Genomic DNA, 23,319 nt, shown 5'->3' with positions numbered 1-23,319 from the left:
TGCTAGCCTACTGTTTCAGATTCCATGAAGGATACACAGAAATCTAACAATCCCTAGATTTCTAATATTGGTTCATGGTACCGGGGCGTTGTTAACATTATAGGGAAACTGAATAAGGATCATTATTCGGAAAAGTTCAATATCTTGAAGTTCGTAGAAATGAAATAATTTTACTTTGCAACTATAAGAAGACACTGGGGTATTTCTGGAAAATTTGTTAGTCTGAAAAGTTCTTTAATGTGGTGTTCGTAGTAAAGAGGTTTTACTGTATTTAAACATAGACACTATTCACGGTTCAGCCTAAAAATGATTTACAGTTGCCAACTGATAATGCTGCATATGTTATTTTGTTGTAGCGTAAGCTGAATGACACGGACAACAGAAAGGCACATTTGACACACACAAAGAGCTTGACTACCTTTATTCGCGTTGAACATGTCTGTCAGTCTGTGTGGTAAAAAAGTGCTTGCACATAGTTACCTGTTTATCATTTTTTGTTTTCTTTTTGTTCATGTTTACTGAGCTTTTACATGTATTGTATGACGGTTCGAGGGTATATATAGTGACAAAAACTGGAAATAAATCTATTTTTGAAAGTTAGTGCTGTGTTTGTCACATGTGCCTTTCTGCTGTCCGTGTCGTTCAGCTTGATCTACAACAAAATAAGATATGCTGTACCAACAAGCCCCTATAGCTATCCTCATTGATAATGCAGGCTCGACTGTCCAAAATGTCCAATGTCCAAAATATTGGATTCTTGTTCCAAAATGTTTGAAAAAGGCGTATTGCATTCTCGGATTGTCACTTTTGGGGATACCTCACCGTCGCAAGATTTCATTGACTAGCATTAGACACATCGGTGCCCACGAGTGACAACTTTCTTGGCATATTGCCTTGCACTCTGTCTTATCACAGTGCCAGGATTGCGACTGCCCGATGACATGTCCGGTGCTATAAAACTGATAGTGCTGATGCTCGTTACAATGGATCGCGACAGTCCAGTGAAAAAGGTTTGTTATATCCAAAGTTCATTATATCCAAAACCAGGGTCACGGTATGTTGTGAAATGGCGAAAATTCGCATATATTGGTGTCTAACCCATAAGTGATAGCAAGAGTGATAAAAAGGTCCATATTAAAATAAATAAGTATGATAAATGGGTTTACGTTGGGGTTGTACAACCATTCAGCATGCTGTCTGCCTGCGCACCATTTTCTGGGTGCTTGTTAAATACAAATAACAGTTTCAGTATACTAGAACATATATACACCAGCACAACGGCAAGAGGGAGGGAGAAATAGAATAGAGGAAAAGCAGGGAGGTTAACCAGACGCACGTCCGGTTTGCTACCCTGCACTGGGAAAAAAGGTATAGGGACAAAAAGAGAGGGAGGGGATTAGAGAAAGCACAGTTTCGCGCACATTTTAAGGTTTGCACCGAGTATACACACGATTACCAAGACCTGTTGACTTGAACGGCAAGATTTACAACCAGCCAGTACTGCCGCACCTATAGGCTGGCCTCAATGCGTCATTGCCGCTGACGACACAAACATCAGCTACAGTTCGTTCTTTGCACAATATTATGGCCGCTAGTGCATATAAACTAAAGTCTTAATTTTATCTTTCGCAGTAAGCTATGTCCACTGTCAAGCTGTAGCACAAACGAGAACCACGGTACAAGGCAAGTTTAACTCGGAGCGTGCGTTTGGCCGCTGCAATCCTGCATGCACTCCGGCTCGACCATACCACGCCCCACGCAGCCAGGCCGCCGCAAATAGTAGCCTATCTTCTTTTTTTTTTTGTGCAAATAAATGTGATGAGCAAAATGTTCTCAAAACAGTGAATTGTGCAATTGTCAGCGGTTGCTGATGAAGCGTCATATGCTAGGTCTAGCAGCACCCTCGGTGCTTTCTCAGCACCAAGTCGACAGCAGTGGGTGACGGTGGTCCGCTTGCGTGGTCGACACGAAAACACTCCAACGGCAGTTGTAAGGCACACCGTTGCGGCAATCTTTCCGCTAGTGTATTCGTTCTTTAAGAAAGAGTACATTTTTGCCGTTTCCGCAAGCGGCCAGAAATAGCTGCGTGCAATGCGCTGCCACATGTACGCATTGCTGCAGCAATGTATGTCGTATTTACACCATCTAGACAAAATTTTCCACAAAATTTGTCTGTTGTAGCCAATAACCCGTTATAGTGGGGCCCATTAAAACTGGAGTTCGTTGCCTTGATAATATAGGTGGACTAAACTAAATGAGAAGAATAATCTGTTGTATCTGAAAGTATGTAGCATGCAGATCCGTGGTAACGAATGTGGACTGTAGTATCTTTGAAAGTGATTATCTGGTAATATGGCCCCTGTTTGTCAATGCGTTGCTGCTCACACATACCGTGTTTATTCAAACCTAGGCCGATGGTTTTTTTTTTTCAGATAATCATATTTCAAACTCTATGGTCGGTGTAGATTCGAGGATTTTAAAGAATGCGGCAGTTTTTAAACTGCTAAATATGGTGCATAGTTAGCGCCATCTAGAAAAGGCAGTATTGCAACTGCTACTAGCCATGCCAGTAGCCAACCGTACACAAGCGAGGTTGCCATTTTGACCTGTGTCGTGTTCCGTATCGGTGTGCGGCGTGGTGTTCTCGCGATGGCACCAAGCAGGAGATGCCACTACAGTGCCGCTTTCAAGCGAAAAGTTGTGATAGCTGCTGAGGCATTGTCGAGCCTTCAAGCCGGGCGGGACTTCGGTGTCGACGAGAAAAACGTCCGTCGTTGGAGGGGACAATGACAGCAGCTTTTTGCGAGCGCCACAATGAGGATGGCATTTAGCCGTCCAAAGAAAGGCCGTCACCACGAAGTGGAGACAGTTTTGGCCGACTTTGTTCGGACGCAGAGAGCAGCTGCCCTTCCAGTGACAACAGAAGTGCTCCAAGCAAAAGCTAGAGAACTTTCGAGGGAGCGAGGCCTAACACCAGAGGATTTCAAAGCCAGCCGGGGCTGGCTTCAGAAATTCATGAAGTGCTTCGGCTTCAGCCTCCAATGTAGCACTTCAGTCACCCAGAAGCTGCCAAGCAATTTCAAAGAAAAGCTGATAGCTTTTCAGCGCTACGTGCTGCGAAAGAGATAAGCGGCAGGCTACAACCTTGGGCGAATCAGCAACACCGACCAGACGGCTGTGTATTTTGATATGCCAGTGGCGGACACCCGTGAATGAAAAGGGTGCCAAGGAGGTGAAGGTGCGCTCTGTGGGCTACGAGAAGCAGCACACAACTGTGATGCTGTGCTGCACAGCTGATGGACATAAACTCCCTCCTTATATGATATTTAAAAGGAAGACACTGCCTGCTCGAGAAACTTTCCCAAGAAAAGTCATTGTGCGGGCAAATGAGAACGGGTGGATGACGGGTGCGATGGTGGAAGAGTGGGTTAAGATTGTGGCGACGGCGTCCAGGAGCCCTTTTGACAAAGAACTCGCTCCTTGTCGTTGACTCTTACCATGGGCACTTGACCGACAATGTGAAGGCTGCACTTGCCCAAGCGAACACGGACCTCGCTGTCATACCGGGCGGCATGACGGGCCAGTTGCAGCCACTTGATGTCTGCATCAGCAAACCTTTCAGGGATCGTCTGCGGAAATATTACATGGACTGGTTGACTGACAAAGACCACATGCTAACGGCAATGGGCCGCATCAAACGTGCATCGCTATCGAAGCTGGTGGGCTGGGTAGCTGCAGCGTCGGACGACATCCCAGGTACTTTGATCATGGGCACCTTTAAAAAGTGCAGCATATCTAATGCGCTTGACAGTACCGAAGATAGTGCACTGTTTGAAGGTGACAGTGACAAGGAACACAGCGGCGAGTCTAGCAGCGACGACGATGTTGAATGAGCTCTGCACGTTCAGATTCAATAAATGCTGTTTGCATTTTGTGAACGCTGTCCTCGCTTTTTTTGTTCGGCCTACATTCGAGGTAATGTATATATTTTTTTATTGTTGTTGGCTTCGGACTTTAGGGGGTCGGCCTAAATTCGAGTAAATACGGTATGTTTACCTGTGTGACCCGGTCAGTTTGTATCTCAAATATTGCCATGCTGTCACTACAGATAGGCGAAAGCACAGTCAACGTGTGTGCCGAATCTTCATTCCCTGGCAACATGACCGAAGTTGAGCGAGTTCCAATAGGTGAATGATTGTGGGTTTTGTGCAACAGTGTTTGTTTGGCGCTTCCTTCACCTAACCACCACCCTTGTTGGTGCTGACGTCAAGGGTGGAGTTTGCGCCACATTAAACTACTAGAAGTCACCCAGGATCGTCTCACTATTTAACTGGCAAATGAAAAATGTTGGACGAGTGGAACTTGCACGACAAACAGTAAATGTTGCCGTTGCAACCTTTCAACACTTAGCGGCTTGGCTTGGCTTGTCCTGCAGCTTGCGTTTGGTGAATACTGGATCAACTAGGCTTTGATAATTTCAGTTTTGAGGTGGAACTGGCGACATGGCTAAAGACCATGCCGACAACATAATAAAACCAAAATAAAGGTATTTTTTTCTTGCTTCTGTGGCCAAATTGCCACACGGTTGTCCAGGCGAGGCTCTAGTATTGGGCAACATGCTATGTGGTATCTAATATTTCAGAAATTTCCGCTAAGGCCAGACCCGCCTAGGTGTCTAGTGCAGTTGACAATTTTTGTTTAGGTTTTTTTACATTATAGACGGTACGATTGACATTTTCTTATATTCATGCATCAAAGTCGCAACATAATATGCGGGAATATTGTGGTAACGACGACATATCAAAGGGGCTTTAACACATAGGTGTCTATGAGCCTTTTCCCAGGACTGAGCTTTAGTGACATTATACCTTGCAACAACATATGAATGAGAAACATATCAGCAGAGCTCTGCTGTACTGCTATGAAGTTTTGTTTTGGATTGCCAACTAGATGGCCAGCTGCCGTTGTAATTGTCATGCACACACTTTTTGATAATGAATTAATCAAGCCGATTGATTGAATAAATAAATAACAAACATGAGGTGGTCTATCTCTTGTGCAGCAGCAGCAGCAGCAGCTGGCAACGCTGCTGCCTGGTCAGCAGTTCCTCGGAGCGCCCCCACAGGGTGCCACCTTCGTCCAGGGACACCAGGCTTCCCCCGTCGGAGTTGTGGTGGCATCACGTGGCACCCACACGGTGAGTGATACTCATTATCAATTACCATTGGTTACAGCCCAAGTGACAAGTCGTACTATGACATGGTGAACCGCGCAGGATGAGATATACAAACAGGGCGTGTCACAAGCTGTTTCTATTTGTTGTCTGTTTGTATCTCTTGCCCTGCGATCTGCTCTGTTCGTGATGTTCAGTGAAAAGTGACTAGCCCAGCTGCAAAGTGTCATAACGATTTAGCACCTGTTTGATGGCAGGTGGGCAGCCACTTCAAATGTTTCTGGTATCCATGAGACATTATGGGCATCATCAAGATACAACATGCCTCATCACCATCAGTAGCCTGGTTACGCCCACTGCAGGGCAAAGGCCTCTCCCACACTTCTCCAAATACCCCGGTCCAACAACATGCCTGTGGAAATTTAAATGATAGTTGTCTTGCAGGTCTGTTTGGTCAGTGAGAATTACTGTTGCTGTCAGTACTGTTTTGTTGGAAGATAACTAGCCAAGGGGTTGTTGAAATCAAGCACTTTGCCAAACTGTTGCTAACCTTTGGCTAACCACATCGACAATATCCTGCGCAACATTTCATTTGCCCACTATGCCAAAACTGCACACTTTTAACACGTCCAATCAGCGTCATCTGTGACCCTGTGTCTGCTCTCTGCCGTGGCACTTTTCTGCGTAAGCAAAAAAATACTGCCTCCTATTTGAGTGACGCACTTTGGGATACTTTTGTGGCTAGATGCACCCGACGCATCTCTGCAACACTGCAGGTCTTGCAAGGTATTTATTGCATGGACAAGACGTTATCACGAGTCTGACTAGAAAATTGGCTGGAGACCATCATCTCTATTGCCTTCTTTGAGTCAAAGCTTATGCCAAAGCTTACGCTGCGGTGAAACGTGAGAAAAGTTCCACTTATAAACAAGAAGAAACGGGGTTAACCAAAGGACCCGATTTTTATTAGTCATATCATAAGAAGCCAACAAACACTGACACCAAGGACAACATAGGGGAAATTACTTGTGCTTAATAAATGAAATAAAGAAACGATAAAAATTAATAGAAATGAAAGTGGATGAAAAAACAACTTGCCGCAGGTGGGGAACGATCCCACAACCTTTGCATTATGCGTGCGATGCTCTACCAATTGAGCTACCGTGGCGCCATTTACCTATCCACTTTCTTGGGTGTTTATGTTTCCTAGTAAAGCCCTGGGAGTGTTAGGCAGCGCTACCACTTGCAAACCTTGGCAGCGGATGTGGAACATCCTTTCTGCCGCAGGCATCACGATAACGTGGTCTTTTTGGGTGACGGCAACTGGTCATTAAACCCACACATGCTACCTGAAGGCATCAATGTTGCCGGATTCGAGATCCTCGCTATGTAATAAACAAAAAGAGAGGGGGTTAATCGAGGGGCCCAATTTTTATTAGTCATACTATAATGATTATATCATTAATTATTAGAATAATTTCCATGAACCTTCATTGTTTCCTTATTTCATTTCTTAAGCACAAATAATTTCCCCTATGTTGTCCTTGGTGTCAGTGTTTGTTGGCTTCTTGTGATAAGTACAAGTACTGCATATTCTCATGTAAAGGCTACAGCCTTCTTTCTTTTTTACCTTGGGTCTCAATTGCTAACATCTGAACCATACAATAATAAAGGTGTACAGCAGACTCAGTCAGATTAAGACGAGCACAAGGAAAATGTGGAAATCTGTTCCTATCAGTAGTTTGGCTTAACAGCAATGATCTGCGAAACTCGGGAGCTGTTCTTTCCAGTGTGCCTAAATATTCACAACAAAATGTAATGAGTGAAACAGCAATAAAATCAGAAAACAAATGTGAAAAATGGCATATATCATATTGACACGGTTGTAAGTCAACTCGAACATGAGTACAGCACGCTTCGATTTTTTGGTTAATTCGATCCTGACCAAAGGTTGTGGCCGGTACCCATGTATATATATGGGCCCATGCTTTCATTATTTTCATCCTAAAATTAGCCTTTGCCGAATAATTCAAACTTGGCCAGTCAGCACACGGGCACCTTACCCCGATGATGACCCGAATAGCGGCCCCTTTAGTGGCAGCGTCAGTCTTGGCGGAGCTTAAGGGACAGTGCATGGGTTAATGACACGTCATCTCCTGTCGAAAACGCCTATTTTCGGCCTGCCCTAGGAATGTTTGGTTACTGTATTTACCGTATTCTTATGTGTGCGTTCTCATTTGTCAAGAAAATTGAGCTGAAAATTCCCAGCGTGGTGTGATTGGACACAACGAAATAACTGCCTTTGTGACATTTGTGTGCTTCACTGCATAACAGGGATGAATGGCAATGAAGCCGAATTTAGGAAGCTGGCCACCAATGTGCAACACACATGAGATCCTCGGCTATTTATGTTGCTAAAAAATCATGTTCTCGTTAGATTTCTACTTTATTTAGGAGGTGTAATGCAATTTCTGAGTTAGATATTTAAAGTGGGTGCTCATTGGATTCACAGTCATGTTACAGCAGGGCAAATACAGCAAAATAAATCAGCGGTGTGTTTTGGGGCTTTTTTCTGAGTCTTTTTTAACTTGATGTGCTGGATAATTCTACCAGTTTTGCTGGTTCTGTCAGGGTCTAATTAACGGAAATCAACTGTATACTGTAACCAATAAAAAGGGGAAGGGGGAGGGGCTGCTTGCTGCAATTTCTTTCTAAAAGATTGTGGTCATGTAGTGGGTATAAAAAATGCAATCCTAAAATATCTTGTGTGAAAAAAAAAAAAACTATCTGCCTCAGTGCCATTTGAAATCTACCATTAAAGGGCCCCTAAACAACCCTGAGGTCGAACATTTGTTATACTACAGTGGCAGTTGCATGCGAGTCTACATTGAACATGCAGCCTTAAGTATTTTTTAATATGTTGCCATAAATGCAAAGTCACAGGTGTTTGATGATCAAGAATGAGACCAATGCTCTTCGCTCCCTCTCCTTCACGTCTATCCCTTCAAGCAGTCTCTTCCTCTCGCTGTGTACTCCTCTAAATGGCGTGTGAACGCTACGTAATTATGAACATCAAGTTCTCGCTTCTTAATGTTTTTTTTTTTTCTTGTTTCAAAACACCGTCAAAATCTGGTTATCATAACTCTGGGTTTTTTGGCTGCCTGCTGTCGCTGTTATGCTGGCCCGTGCCCCAAGCCCCATGCTCCTGCGAAGCAGTGCCATGATGGACCATGTGTTTTGCATGATATGCGTTCACTGCCCATTTCGTTTATAATACCATATATACCGTAATACCGTATATATCTAGGCCAGCCCTGATTCTAAGCTGACCCCTGAATGTCCGAAGCCAGAAAAAAAAGTAAATAAAACTTGCCTAGAATGTACGCCGAACAAAAAAGCAAGGACAGTGTTCTAAAAATGAAAACAGCTTTCACTGAATATGAACATGCTGATCTCATGCTACGTCACCATCTTCCTTATCACTGTCATCTCCTCATCACGGCCGGCGCACGCAAAAAGTGTCTCCCGTTGCCCCCTCCAACAAGATACAGTTTTCTCATTGATGCCGAAGTCCCACCTGGCTTGAATGTCTGACGATGCCTCTGCAGCTAGCACAACTTTTCGTTTGAAAGCAGCACCATCGCCTGTTTGGTACCATTGCGAAAACCCCATGCCGCACGTTAATACGACATAGGTCAATATGGTGACGTCGCTTGTTTACTTTAGTTGCCTACTGACACGGCTAGTAGCTGCTGCAATACTGACTTTTCTAGATGGTGCTAGCTATGCACCATATTTATCAATTTCAATTAAAAACTGGTCTGTCTATATACACTTTTTTTAATTCCTCGAATCTAAGCTGAACCTAGAGTTTTAAAGAAGGCTATCGGCCTAGATTCGAATAAATGTGGTTCGTTGTCCTGGGTCAGCAGTTTCCTTGAGCAAGGCTTGACTGCGCAGAAAGCATTGAAATGAAACATAGTTGGTGCAGTGTGATGAGACAGGACGACAACTGTATGGATTGGAGAGCAAATGTGGGCTGGGATGAAGAAGTGGAGTTTGGCAGGTGATTTAATGTCTAGAGCAGACAGTCTATTGTACTAATGCAATAATGGCCACCAAGGGAAGGGCAACACAGTCGAGAAAGCAGTGGATTCCTGGTTGGGAGGCAGAGGAAAGGGTTGGCTGATGCAAGACACCGGTAAATAGAGATCACTGCCTTTGTCCTGCAGAGGAAATAAATTGGCCAGTGATGATGGGAGGCTGGTTTACTTAGAGGGCAGCTTGTACCTCTCAACAAGTGTGTTTCTCTCGCAGCAACTGGTCAATGGCCCAGCTGGATCTACAGCTCAGGTGAACTCTGCCCAGCAGATCTTTCTGGCACCACAGTCACAGAGCACGCAACTCCTGCTGCCCAACCCCAGTCGTGAGTACAGTTTTGGCTAGTTGTATCTTTTTTTAATCTGCTGTAAAACATTACCAGCACACGTGGACGGCATACAAGGAGTTTGACAGAGACACCAGAGTTGGTGAACTATGAAATTTATCGTAAAAACCCAAATGTAATATGATGAGTAATATGAAGGCTGCAAAAATGAAAAAAAAAAAAGCTTTATCAGCATATAGTACCGCAATTGTTCAATATTACTTTATTAAAGCCTGCCAATTCACAGCCCACTCGCATGGCAAGACAGTTGCACTTAAAGTTGCTGATCCAGAGCGTTTAATATTCAATAGAAGTGTGCAAATACTGAATAGTATATTTCAAATCAAATCAACAAAAAAAGCTGAAACTCGAATATCAGGAAATTTACCACAGAATTTACTGTTTACAATCTTAGTGTAAGAAAAGACTGTGCTGCACATTGTTAGAGAGTTTCCTAGAATTGCATAACAAGAATGTATCAAGCTATCATTAACATAGGTACATAGAAATCAAGACATACAGCATGGTCTACTCTTAATAACGGGAACCCCAAGTTAGTATGTCTGCACTGAGTGGGGCCCTCAATGCAGGGCTCTATTGCCATGCGCTACTTCGCGAGCCCACTGGATCAGCTGTTGCTCTTCCTGCTGTGTGCTGAGCAGTGCAGACTCGCAAGAGGAAAGGGTAGGGTTTGGTATAGGAGGAACTCCCGAAGGGTTAGGGAATTTCCATGTGGAGTGGTACACCATGGGTTGGCCCCAGAGTAGGAACAATAGGAAAGGTATAGGGTGGGAGGAAAGATATGTAGCATGTGGAGACAAGGAAAAGAATGGGTCTGCAGTTGCCACCAAGCAGTGGCATCTGCCCTATTAAGTGAAGGAAGAGGCGGGGGATAGTTATGACAGCCTTGGACGACGGTAGTACTTGAGCGTCGCAGTGTAGTGTAGGGGCTCTGCCAGTGCATTGTCTGGGTTGGACAGCTCTTCCGATGGTGCCTGGCCGGTCAGACCTTGGGCTACCGCATTAATGTGTTCGTTACCATAGAACCAAGTGCTTTTTTTCCTCTGAAGCTCAACGATTAAGGACGTTATGTTGTACTGAATGCCAATAAGGTTCTCAGCTTAATAGTGAACTTGTGTTCCATGGCAATCTTATTGCATAGAAAGTTTTGCTTTCCAGTTTTTTTCCAAACTACAGAAGGGCTTTCCCATCTCTGCAGCAGGTGGGTCATTGTAAGGCCAATCTGCGTGGCCGACCAAACCATGGACAATGCATGACATGACTTGATCACCATTCTGTGCTATCGTTGGCATTGTACAGGTCAACTGCGGTCAGCATCGACGGTAAATAGCAGGTGCCTTTTCATAGATAGATTTGGCGTAATTTGCCAGCTGTTGAAGGTTCTGAAATTGGGAGGGTCACGGCAAGTTCACGCAACACCCTTTCTTCCCCATTCGTCCATCCACTATCCGTGCCAATGTACGCAGCCGGGCGGTGAGTGCACTAGACACAGAGCTTTAGCATTCACCGTGTAAATCCAGACCACTTGTGACAGGTTGCTCAAAGCTACATGGGGACGCGGGGATCAACTCGGGAAAAACGACCAAAAAACCACTTTTTAGAAAGTTGCAGATTTCGAATCTTAGACCCCTTTTCTATAATATTTTCAAGTATTTCCGCTGAAAACGACTGCTAAGTACCATAAATAAATATATACGTAAGGCAATACAGCGAAAATTTCGTGAAAATCGGTGGAAAAGTCGCGGTTTTCGAGCGTCCCTAGCTCCGGAACGGCAGTACGCGGCGCGGCCATGCTGGTACCGTTGAAAAGCGCGCCTCTTCGCCTTTTGACTCCTTTCTTTCATTTCCTGAGAGAGAGAAGGGCAAGCATAAAAAAGCAAAAAGTCTGAAGGTCGCGGAGTTGCTTGTCGCGGCCGCCGATTGGCTTGCTTCGTCACGTGCGTTCTACGAGGCGCCCCATTGGCCGAATCTGGAAGGGAGCTGCTGCGGCGTCTGCTTCTCCCGTTTCTTCGCGCGCTGGCCGCTGCCTCTTTGTATACGCGTTGGATACTCGGGGCACGCCGCCGCTTCATCGCTTTATTCGGATTTGAGTTTTTATTTCATTTTCTGGCTTCGACCATGACTGGGCGGACGTGGACGACGAAATTCGCTACCAAGCACCGCTTCGGCAGCCGCAAGCGCAAGCCAGCGAACAGCCGAACGATAAGTAGGCCTAGCGGTGATGCGTCCGCGCACGAGCTTGCAACAGAGACTGTCGACGCATTGCCGCGCAGTTCGCGGGCTGTTACAGCCTTGTGTTCCAGTGGTGGCAATACCGAACTGATAACGACCTTTCCCGATGCTTTCGTGCCTTCGACGTCCTGTGAATGCTCCGCGACGTACCCCGATTGTGCCGCCGCCGTCACCGAGATGGACGACGAAAGTGCGGCCCAAGCGCGTGCGTCTGCCGGCCGTGAAGACGAACCGTGCATCAGCAACGGCCGCACCATACAGTCACATCTTGAGCCACAATTCATCTTGTCGGAGGAGTTGAATATGACCGCTGCCACTGTTCGCGCGTCACTTGGTTCTGTGCCGGCAACCGAACGGAAGATGGGGTTGACGGCTGGAGGAGCATGCTCGGTGGCGACGGACTCGAGCGAGTTTTTACTTGTGCAAGTTGCCGCTGTGAATGCGCTTCTCAGCAAAACACTGTGCCATCAGTGCTTCGAGCCGGGGATAGCGGTAGTGCCGGAAACCAGGCTTGGCCTTGCCGTGAAGATGGTTTTACGTTGCTCAGCTTGCGGTGCTTCGGAAACACAGTGGTCGTCACCAAGAGAAGAAGGAAGCCGGGATTTGGTCAATCATGCCAAAGGATAAAAATGCTTCCCTGATTGCTGTAGAGACGGCCGTAAGTGAGGCAGTGTGTCGCTTCAACAGTGGCACCCTTCGAGCTTATACGGAGTTTTGCACCTCGCTTGGCGTGAAACCTGCTGGACATGGACTCCGTCGAGCGGCCGAAAAAGATGCCTTGCGCAGGAAGAGGGCACAGAAAGCCCATGAAGGAAAGCATACAAGATTCAAGAAGCCGAGAGATGAACCTGACACCTGCAACTACAAGGCCGGTGGTTTTTAGTCGAATAAACATGGCCTAAAACTTCAAACACCTTTTTCTCAAAACTTTTTTCTACCACCAAGGTCAACTTGCAAAGCCAATATCTCAGCCACTATTATGAATATTTTTACACCGTTTGTTTTGTTACGCTCATTGTGCATCACTGCACACAATGACATGTCTTGTTTTCAAAATAGTTGCTTCAATAATTTGTTATCTTTTGTTTTCACAGTCGAGATTTTCATGCAGCTGGAGTAGCTGCCAAAGAATAAGAATATAAAAACATTCTGTTAGGTTAAAAAAATTACAGGAATGTCATTGTGTGGAGAATACATGTAGGAGTGCTATCAATGTTTGCTTGAACTCCTAGCATCAATATACAGGTGTGCAGGCATTTTGCAAAAATTAACAGCTTTTGTAAACAGAAATTTTTGTAAACAAAAAAGTACTTGAGATATTGCAGCCATATTTTCACAGTTTTGTTTATGTGATAGTAGTAACACCTGTGCAAAATTTCATCAGAATCGGCTTATAAATAAAAAAGTTAGTTTTCATCCCCACATCCCCCCTTAAGAGACCTCTAATTCTACAGCTAGACTAGAACTGGCAGAACTTTCCAAGGTAATCAACAAGTATGATGTGGATAGAATTGAGCATGCTCTCAGGAACAGAGGAAGCCTAAATGCAGTGAAAAAGAAACTAGGAATACACAAGAATCAGATGTGTGCTTTGAGAGACAAAGCCAGCAGTATCATTACTAATATGGATAAGATAGTTCAAGTGGCTGAGGAGTTTTATAGAAATTTATACAGTACCAGTGACACCCACGACGATAATGGAAGAGGGAATAGTCTAGAGAAATTTGAAATCCCACAAGTAATGCCGGAAGAAGTAAAGAACGCCTTGGGAGCTATGCAAAGGGGGAAGGCAGCTGGGGAGGATCAGGTAACAGCAGATTTGTTGAAGGATGGTGGGCTGATTGTTCTAGAAAATCTGGCCACCTTGTATACACAATGCCTCATGACCTCGAGCGTACCAGAATCTTGGAAGAATGCCAAAATAATCTTAATCCATAAGAAAGGGGACGCCAAAGACTTGAAAAATTATAGACCGATCAGCTTACTGTCCATTGCGAACAAAGTATTTACTAAGATAATCGCAAATAGAATCAGGAACACCTTAGACTTCTGTCATCCAAAGGACCAGGCAGGATTTCGTAAAGGCTACTCAACAATAGATCATATTCACACTATTAATCAGGTGACAGAGAAATGTGCGGAATATAACCAACCCTTACATATAGCTTTCATTGATTACGAGAAAGCGGTTGATTCAGCTGAAACCTCAGCAGTCATGCTGGCAATACGGAATCAGGGTGTAGACAAGCCGTATGCAAAAATACTGAAAGATATTTATAGTGGCTCCACAGCCATCATAGTCCTCCATAAAGAAAGCAACAAAATCCCAATAAAGAAGGGCGTCAGACAGGGAGATACGATCTCTCCATGATCTCACCATGTGCAGACAAGCATACTCTCAAATAAAAATATTTCACTCACTTAAAACCTGCTATATTTGAAAAAATCTGATTTTCTTCTGGTGCGTGCAGCACGCACGACTGATTAGGAATGCGTCTACATATCCCACTTTGTGCACTACCTCATCGGGTACGTCATTGCACCGACGCATAAAAGTGCAGACTTTGTGCGTGCACTAAAACATCATTGTTCAACACGATCTCATCTTCTGTGTTCGGTGACCCACAGTCGTCTTCCTTCGGGTTGTCATTGTCACTGGAGATGTTGCAAACGCAGTTAACAATCTCCTCGGTTGTCAGGTCCGCCGCCGTTTGTGTTGCGCTGTTGCTCTCCATATAGTCATTGAAGAAAGAGACGGTGGGCAGCAGTTCCGTAACCTGCCCACAGGTCTCCTGGGTTGTTGTCAGTCACCTCCAGGTCATCTTCAAGCTGTACAGGCACTTTCACAAGCCTTGCTTTTTGCCAGCAGTTGCTTATGGTGGACGGCTTCAAGTTCCACCAAGCTCCTGTGAGCGAAAAAAAAATTACCGCTGCTTGACAAATATTGATTGCAGTCGGCTTCCTTAGGCAGTTGTTGATAATCGACCACTGCACAAGGTGCTTACGAAATTCTACTTTCACACTGTTTATAATGCCCTGGTTTAGGGGTTGCAGCAAGGACATGTTTAGTGGCAGAAACTCCATACAAATGTGCATCAAGCGAACATTCATAATGTGAGCAGAGCAGTTGTCGACAACCAGTAGAATTCTTTGGTCATCCCTCCTCATTTGGTCATCGAGTTCGATGAGCCACTTGTAAAGAAGCTCTCTAGTCATCCAGGCTTGCTTGTTGTCACGGTAGTCGTACGGTACCGACATGACGTTTTTCATGCAGCAAGGCTTCGCATACTTGCCAATGATGAATGGTTTAATTTTCTTCGTGCCGGTTGCATTGCAGCAAAGCAGGACTGTCATGCAGAGATGTGACTTCTTCCCTCCTTTGCACTGCTGCCCTTTGAAGTGCATCGTCCAGTCTGGCAGGAGCAGATAAAAACATGCGGTCTCTTCCGCATTGAAAATATTGTTTTCAGAGTATGATTCAGCCACCTCTCCAAAATGATCCTTGCACCAGGAAGCTGCACCTTCTCTGTCAGCAGCCTTTTCCTCGCCCGATACTACCTGCCAAGTTATTTCGTTCCTTTGGCCGAAATGAAAAAGCCAACCCGCACTGGCGTTGAACCCAGTTATTTCGAATGCATCAACAAATTCGTGGGCTTTTTCTTGGAGCATTGGGCCAGACACAGAAACATTTTGCAGTCTGGCATTTTCGAAGCACATAAGAAGAGCTTGGTGCACATTTTGAAAGTTTTGCAGTCACAGCCGTTTCTTCGTAGGAGCGAGTTGCGATTCCCAATGAAACTTGGCAATCTTGTCTCAGTCTTTCAAAATGGTTGCGACAGTCGATGGGGCAATGCCACGTGGTGTGCACATCTCGATTTGCTTTTTCCCTGCATCGATTTCCTACAATATGTCCAATTTGTCCTGCAGCAAAAACTGCTTTCTCTTCTTCTTGGCGCCATCGCTAGCTGCATTCATTGTTGGATCTTGTGCAAACATCGGCAAACCTTTGTCGTGAAGTTCTTGGTAAAGTTTGTGGTGAAGCAGAGTTGGCACTCGAAATGGTGATTGATGATGATAGCTACTGCACTCATTTTCTGTTTCACGTGAGAGTTATGGCATTGTTACTTTTAGCTGAATTCGTAATACTGATGTTCCTCGGCTAAGGGGAAAATAAACTATGTGCGTTATTCTGAAATATGCGCTATATTGAAATTCGTAGTTATGAAATATTTTTACATTTAAAGTATAGGTAATCTGGCGTGGATATTTAAAATATTTGTAAATTTGAGAAATTTGTTATTGTGGGGTTCATAGTAATGAGATTTGACTGTAGATATTTTCGTGCAAGAACGCAAGTTATTGACGGGGACATAGAAAGAAAGACATGCACAGCGTCATATATGTCCTCTCTCCAACATTTCCTCACCTTCCATTCTCAGCCCTGTCTGCAGGCCACCTGCTGGGCCAGCTACTTCCTCTGGGCGCAGGTGGAAGCCAGCAGGTGGTGCAAGTTGTGGCAGCCAATGGCACGGTACTCACCACAACCTTGGCCAACCTGCCTGCCCTCTCGCAGCAACTTTCTCTGGCTGCGGCTCTGGCTTCAGCCAGCAGCACAGCAGCAACCTCCAAGCAGGCCACTCTCACAATGCCCCACCATTTCCAGCAGGTGGCACCACCACAGCAGCAGCAGCAGCACAATGGACACGGTATGTGCTCCATGATTGGTTTTGGGTTCACTGTGTGGCACAGCATTGGTGAATATTGTGCACCTCTGATTCATGTGCTCAGGACTCGGTATGCTCAAGACACTCAGCAGATGTTCGCCAATGCACTTCAAGGCCAAAGTCTGCTCGGTGCAGTCCAATGAATCGAAGACATGAATGAATGTATTTGGCCCTACTGGTTCCCTGCTCTAAATTCGAAGTAAAGCCTTGCGTAGGATAGTCCCATTAAGCTCACAAATGATGACATGCACTGATATTTCGGAAGCAAACAGGAGGAAGTAACTTCCTCTCATCCCCACCCCCCCTCTCTTGAGCGACCGACACCATCAGGTGCTTCCGGCCATGGACAGCTCACGCCATCTATTTTTGTAGCTCTGCAACCATGATGCCAGCTTCTGCCCTTGCATGTGTGGCAAGCAATGGATTCAAGAGGGTTGAGTGTTCCCATAGTACGTACTTGTTTTTTGTTAATAGGGCCCCTATTTGAAATTCACTACTTTAGAACAAGTGACCTGAGGAGGCCTCATATCTGTATTACTGCAGTGACCATGGCAGCGCACCATTCACAACAGCAGCAGCAGCAGCAGCAGCAGCAACAGCAACAGCAGATGCATCAGCAACAGCAGATGCATCAGCAACAGCAGATGCACCAGCAACAGCAGATGCATCAGCAACAACAGATGCACCAGCAACAGCAGCTGCAACAGCAGCTACAGCAACAGCAGCTACAGCAACAGCAACTGCAGCAACTTTTTGCTGCCTCACCCAGCAACTTTGCTGCCCTGGCATCTGGTGCCTCCTCGGCTGCAATGGCTACAGCCGCAGTACCGCAGCTGTACGCCAACATCAACGGCCAGCTGGTGGCTGTGTCACCCCAGGTGAAGAAACATTTTTTGAAAGCAGACTGCATTGTGTGCAAGCAGATTTTGAAAATTTCAGAAGGCTTGTCATTGTGCCCTGTAGTTGTCCTTGAACGAAATCCCTCAAAGAGATGCTGTGCAGAGTATCACTAAATCATTAAATGGAGTATGTATTACTTAATCAGTTCAGACTGGTGAGGTATCCTTGCAAGATATGTATCGCACCTTATGTAAACGAGGTAATTTGCTAGGAAGGCGCATTGTATCTAATGTGCCAAACAGGCTAGTTTGAGATTAAGAACACGCATTTCAGCGGTGCATGTAAACAGAAGCGTATCGTATCGGGAATTATGAGAGCATTTGCTACGGGACGTCAACCGACCAACCATATAGTGGCCGCCGCTGCCACACTGCAGCGCATCAGAGCAAAAATGGCAGCTTACAAAGCAGGCTGCACGTGGTTCCTTTTCACTCGGAGTACATTATGCCCAATCAAACACATTTGTTCTTGAGATTAATAAATGACATTAACATCGATTAGTTACTTGATTTGCATAATTAACATAGCCAAGTTTGCTTTGAGGTATTAGATGCCGAGACGGCCGCGCTGCGCTGCTACTGGACATGGCAACCACTCCTGACACACTGGGAAATTGTATTATTCAGATACAATGTGGTGCCTTTCCGCAAAATAAATATCATGTAACTTTGTCTACGCAGTCAAATGAAAGAGAACCTGAGGAATTTAGCTGTCACCTTGTGGGTATTTTTGCTGCATTACACAATGCGACAGCAAAAGCAGGTTTATCAGAAGTGAGAACTCCAGCTTTCAAGTATGACATTATGTGTCGTTTGATTACTGCACTAAAAAATGGGCATTCATGTAAACGGTGGCGTACTAGTACATGTGATACAATAAATTAATACAATATGCATCTATCGTACTCATGTAAACGTGTGTAGTCAGGCAAAAACTGTATGTTTTGATCAAGTTCTGCATTAGCACTGTCATAGGTGCTAACTGCTTGTTGCCTTGCAATGAGCAACCGTCCAAATTGTCTAAAGAAAACGCACCAAAAGCGAAGACAGGAGCATAAGAAGACACAAGCGACCAGACAAGTGCTGAACCCTGTGGGGTCTCACACCTGTTGTTGAGACAAAGCAGCGACAACACAGTAGTGCAGACAATCACAAGGGCATTTATTGTGCCTTTTATAGACTGATCTATAGCCAGCCGAATTATTATCAATGGGACATGCCGATGGGCAGGTGACAAGTCGATGGAACCTTACTCACCGCAACCAGATAGCGAGTGAATATGTTCGTCCACATGCAAGGCACCAAATCCTAATTGTACATATTTACGGTCATGCAAACGATCGTGTTCGTCCATTTCGGTGTCGTACTACTACGACTTTCTAGGAACAGTCCCATAAAGCATGGACTGGCACTCGCATGAAGCGTCTGCGCTACTTGCCAACTCCAAGACAAAAAAGAGGAAGAGCATTACTCCCCATTGTGCCCGAGTATGCGCCCCCCTCCCCCCCTTCCTGCTGTTAGGTGGCGTTAATTGCAAAATGCTCGCGCCATCTCTCATAATATTCTACAACCACACTGACTGCCACCGGCACTTAGGTATACGGAGACGCCAGATTACAGGAGATGCGAGAGTCATGTGGAGAAAACGATATCAGAGGATGCATGAAAGTCAAGCGTCCCTGCAACCCCCAAGTCAGGAATTTTCTAACGAACAAGGCATGTGCACACACCAGTTATATGAGTGCCCAGAGATGTGAATGCAAGAGCATTAAACAAACATGTTAACTAACTGCATACAGTTATTAATGAATGAGGACAAATTGTTCGTAATCCAGAAAAGAATGTGATGCGCAGTCGTTAATCTCCTGTACATTGCACATACTGAATAAGTATCTTGTAATTTCAACACAGTCATACGTAGATATGCCGAACATTGATTTAAAGGAATTCGCTACGTAACAAGTTATTTTAATTTCCTGATCTTAGTTCCATTGAAAACTGTGTATTTCTTTTTGTGACTAATAGAGTAATTTTATCACACAGTTTCAATTTAATGTTTTCGGCCATTTCAAGCATGTGAGTGGAGCTTGTATGGCTAGTAAATCAAGCGAAAAAACTTAAAATGTCGAGCAAGGCCAAAGTTATTTCAAGCATCCTTGTACATGAAAACTTTTAGCAGGAAAAAAGCTGTCAAAGTATGCATGCTTGGACACGTTCAGCATAAACACCACTGCGCCATTTGTTGCGTTGGTAAATAACTTGCAGAGGCAGCGGTACACATGGCAGCTTGCAACGCACGAAGAAACACGAGTGCTGGCCATTCCTTCTACAGAAGGGAGATGGGGAGGCAGCACGTGATCAGCACGTGCTGGAGGGGGAGGGGACAAAGCAGGCAGGAAAGTGTGCCATCTGCCTTCTCACCATTGCGCACGTGTCTCTTCCTCGCACACGGGGGCATGTGCCAAATCATGAAGGTAATCTGTGGCAATTGCAAAGGTTGAGCCAAGACGAGATTATTGATGTTTTGATGCTCACTGTATGGAGACATGCTGCGAAGCATTCACTCGCATTGTGACAGCGTGTTCATGTTCATCGAGTGAGATCTGTTTATGTTTGCCTCAGCACTCATGACACTGATAAAGCTACAAACCTTAATTCGTGTGCCGCCGAACCTAATCGTAACGATACCGGTTTTAACAATATGTCAGTTATAACAATAAGAACCTGCTGCACCATTAACTTTTGTTTGTTTTCAATGGCAAAATAGCGCGCTTACTACAATGCCCTGATGCCGCATTATCAGTTATAACGATGAAGCATGGCTGTTAACTGTCTGTACCAAAAGGTAGTGAAATCTGAAATCCTAGGAAATAAAAAAAAGAAAACAAGAAATTTAAGCCGCTGAACGGTAGCCCACTGCTCCAACAGCCACCGCGCAGTCATTTTCCAGCCTTCTCTGTGCGCCTCTCTCCCATCGCCCTTTCACCCCTCCAAACACAAATGGACCACGCCAACTGCACTGCTCCCAGATTGCTCGCTGGCTCCTCATTCAGTGCAGTTCTGCAAACAGCTTAATCACTCGCGTTCGTCTCTGTTGATTGCATCCAAATCGTTCCTGGCCAAGTGGTTTGTCAGCCTCATTTGACTTGCCGTCGAAACCTGAGATGGCCTGCTTATCATTGGCAATGCACTATTTTGTCGGTGAAAAGAAAGCACGCGGCTATAGATTTGAAAGCTAACTTGTTCTAACCGTAAGGCGATTGTCGCAAACATGCTTGCATCGGATAGCATTGACAACGACGGCAGTCATGACGCGGTAGGACAAGCTGCCTCAATGTTGTCCTCACAGGATGCCCGGCAGATGATTCAGTCCCTCTGGTGCTTCATTTTTGTGAGGAACCTTCCGCTGCATTACGTGGAGCACCTGGATACCTTGGAGAAGGATGTTGGCAAGGTTTGCGTAAAGCATGCAAGGCTGATGGACATAACGTTTTCTCGTACAAGCCAGTGTGAAGTGCAGGACGAGACACTTGTAGCAATCTCGCCTCAGCGTTTTTTCTGGATTTCTCAAGTTGGCAGACTGCTGCGGCAACTTTCTCGAATTTTTAAAAGGCCCCTTTTTGGGGCCACCAAATTGCTGCCTTGGCGGAGCTCGCATATTGCTTGCCACCCTTGACCCCCCTTTGCAGGTCTTATAGCAGTGCCATTCTTTAACGCCGACAGCCACAGCTTGTTACACATGATCAGAGCGCCCAGGAAGCAGTTAAACGAGCTAACACAATCAGGAGCCCTGGCCTTCCCACCATTATAGTTTTCTCACAACAGCTCTGCTGTCCCCCTAGTTTGATTTTTTCATGCAGCCTGGTTATAACAACGGAATTTTCATGGCACTTGAATATTGTTAAAAGTGGATTCGACTGTAGTTGTCTCTTTCCTACTGCCCTATCAAGCTTTCTGGCAAAACTGAGGTTTTTCTTTTTTTGTTTTGCTTAGGGCAGAAAAATTGTATCATTTTGCACATTTATTTTTACTTTGTGGGCACCATCAGATGACGACTGCAGGCATGGTTAGCCTTGGAGTCTGAGATTTACAGGACCGCACAGTGCAACACACACAAATCTCGTACACCGTGAGCCACGTTGGTGCACTGCTTTAGTGCGATCTGCACCGCACGCACTGGCGCTCATAACCGCGCTGTTATGGCCCGACCTTCTTGTGATCTCTTTATAAGTGCTTACCTACGAGATACTATCCACCAGTAATGCTCTGGGAATTTGAAGTTGTTTTTGCTGCTGAAACTTTAAAACCTTGAATTAATGAAATTAGTGATTGAACAAACTTTTTCGCTGCAAGTACAACTTCAATACAGTCGACTGTCGTTACAACGGATCCTGATCATCGATTGAAATTTGAAATTGTCTGTTTTATTCGAAGTCTGTAATATCTGAAACACCTCACTTCTGAAACTTTGGTCGCAATGTGTAACAACATTATTGCAAAGAGTGAGTGACGGACGTCCAAAGTAAGGAACAAACAAGCAAAAAAAGCCGCAGTTTTGCCTGAAAGGCGAAGCATCAGTTGCGATAGCAAATAAGTAGACAGCCATGTGAAGTAAGGATAGTAGACTTATTGGCCATATAAGGTTGTGAACGTTAGCTTACTAACTAAATTAGCGAGCATCGTGTCATGCGCGCACAGGTAAACATGAACAGATCTCGCTTGATGACCACAGAAAGTCTCTGTCAAAACTTTGGTAAGGAAGTGAGGAAGCGCAGCAGCAACAGCAAGCAGATTGACCTTTGCTTTGTCTCTTGCTTCAACATGAACTAAATGTCAAAAGCGCAGCGCATACGAAGCTACCAGCACTGGGTGCACTTTGTCCATATCGCAGATCACTTTGGAGATGATGCCTGCGTCAGCATGTATTTTGTCCACATTGCAGATCGCTTTCAAGATACAGCGGCCGTGCGAGCACGCACTTTGTCCACATTGTAGATCGTTTTCAAGATGCGGTGTCCATGCGACCGTTAACAGCAGCCACCGGAGTAGAACCCCCTCTCCCTCACCTCCCTCCCATGCTTTGCATGCAAAAGCCGGCACGCTTCCATCCCGCTTTCCACGCTCCTTCACACGCACAATATTGAGCCGTGATCGTCGGCTGACCCTCGCAAGTCAGTTGCCAGCCTGGGTCTGGTCAACACGGCAAAAGTCCATTTTATACACCCGATTTTGACAAAAATTGCCGCAAATTTCGTCCGCTGTAGCCGAAAGTCCGTTGTAGCATGGTCCGTTAAAATCGAACGTCATTACACTAATAAAATAGGAAGAGAAAACTAAAGTTTAAATATAGTTCATTATATCCGAAAGTCTGTTGTACACGGGTCCGTTGTTACAAGCATAGACTGTATATCGATGTTTGACTGTATTCCTAAAGTTAATGAGATATACAAAACTAGACTTCTGCATAAAATCTACTTTGAAGATAAACAGAATTGTACTATGCTCAAGAACATAGCTAACTTAAAAGGAAATGTACTGTCACATGTTACCCATCACTCGGAGAGGTGGAAGGCCCTGAGGACAAGTTATGGTTTGCAAATGCTTAGAGGCGAAGACTTCTTCACACGTGCAGCGCACTGGGGATCGAATATATGTGGTTACCTGGGGGAGCTTAGCTCTGTAACCAATTAAAGTAGGGCTCTGCGAATATCAAATGCTGTCAACTCTTGTTACAACAGACCCTAATAATCCAACAAAAAAGACTGTTTTATCAGATGTCCGTAATATCCAAAATTGTAATAGTATCTGAAACTGTAATATCTGAAACTGGAGTCCACTGCTGAA

General features: G+C 45.1%; 1 protein-coding gene and 1 non-coding gene across 4 annotated transcripts in view; one reads left to right on the top strand and one right to left on the bottom strand.

Moving 5' to 3' along the window:
* Nucleotides 1–23,319, top strand: part of pdm3 (pou domain motif 3) — a 134,160-nt gene that overhangs the window by 47,805 nt on the left and 63,036 nt on the right. For 2 of the 3 annotated variants that reach the window (XM_065441322.1, XM_065441324.2), the window contains exons 4-7: nt 5,063–5,197; nt 9,491–9,599; nt 16,292–16,558; nt 17,120–17,454. In XM_065441322.1, the coding sequence (XP_065297394.1) occupies nt 5,063–5,197; nt 9,491–9,599; nt 16,292–16,558; nt 17,120–17,454 (846 nt within the window). The remainder of the gene's footprint in view (nt 1–5,062; nt 5,198–9,490; nt 9,600–16,291; nt 16,559–17,119; nt 17,455–23,319) is intronic. The other variant, XM_065441323.1, reaches the window with a different exon arrangement.
* TRNAM-CAU (transfer RNA methionine (anticodon CAU)) lies at nt 6,269–6,341 on the bottom strand. Its single transcript has one exon. It is a non-coding gene; the product is annotated as a tRNA-Met (tRNA).

The sequence above is a fragment of the Dermacentor albipictus genome, chromosome 1 (genome assembly GCF_038994185.2).
Source record: "Dermacentor albipictus isolate Rhodes 1998 colony chromosome 1, USDA_Dalb.pri_finalv2, whole genome shotgun sequence".
Taxonomy (NCBI): domain Eukaryota; kingdom Metazoa; phylum Arthropoda; class Arachnida; order Ixodida; family Ixodidae; genus Dermacentor; species Dermacentor albipictus.
The sequence above is the reverse complement of the archived record's forward strand: the minus strand, read 5'-3'. Positions and strand labels throughout refer to the sequence as shown.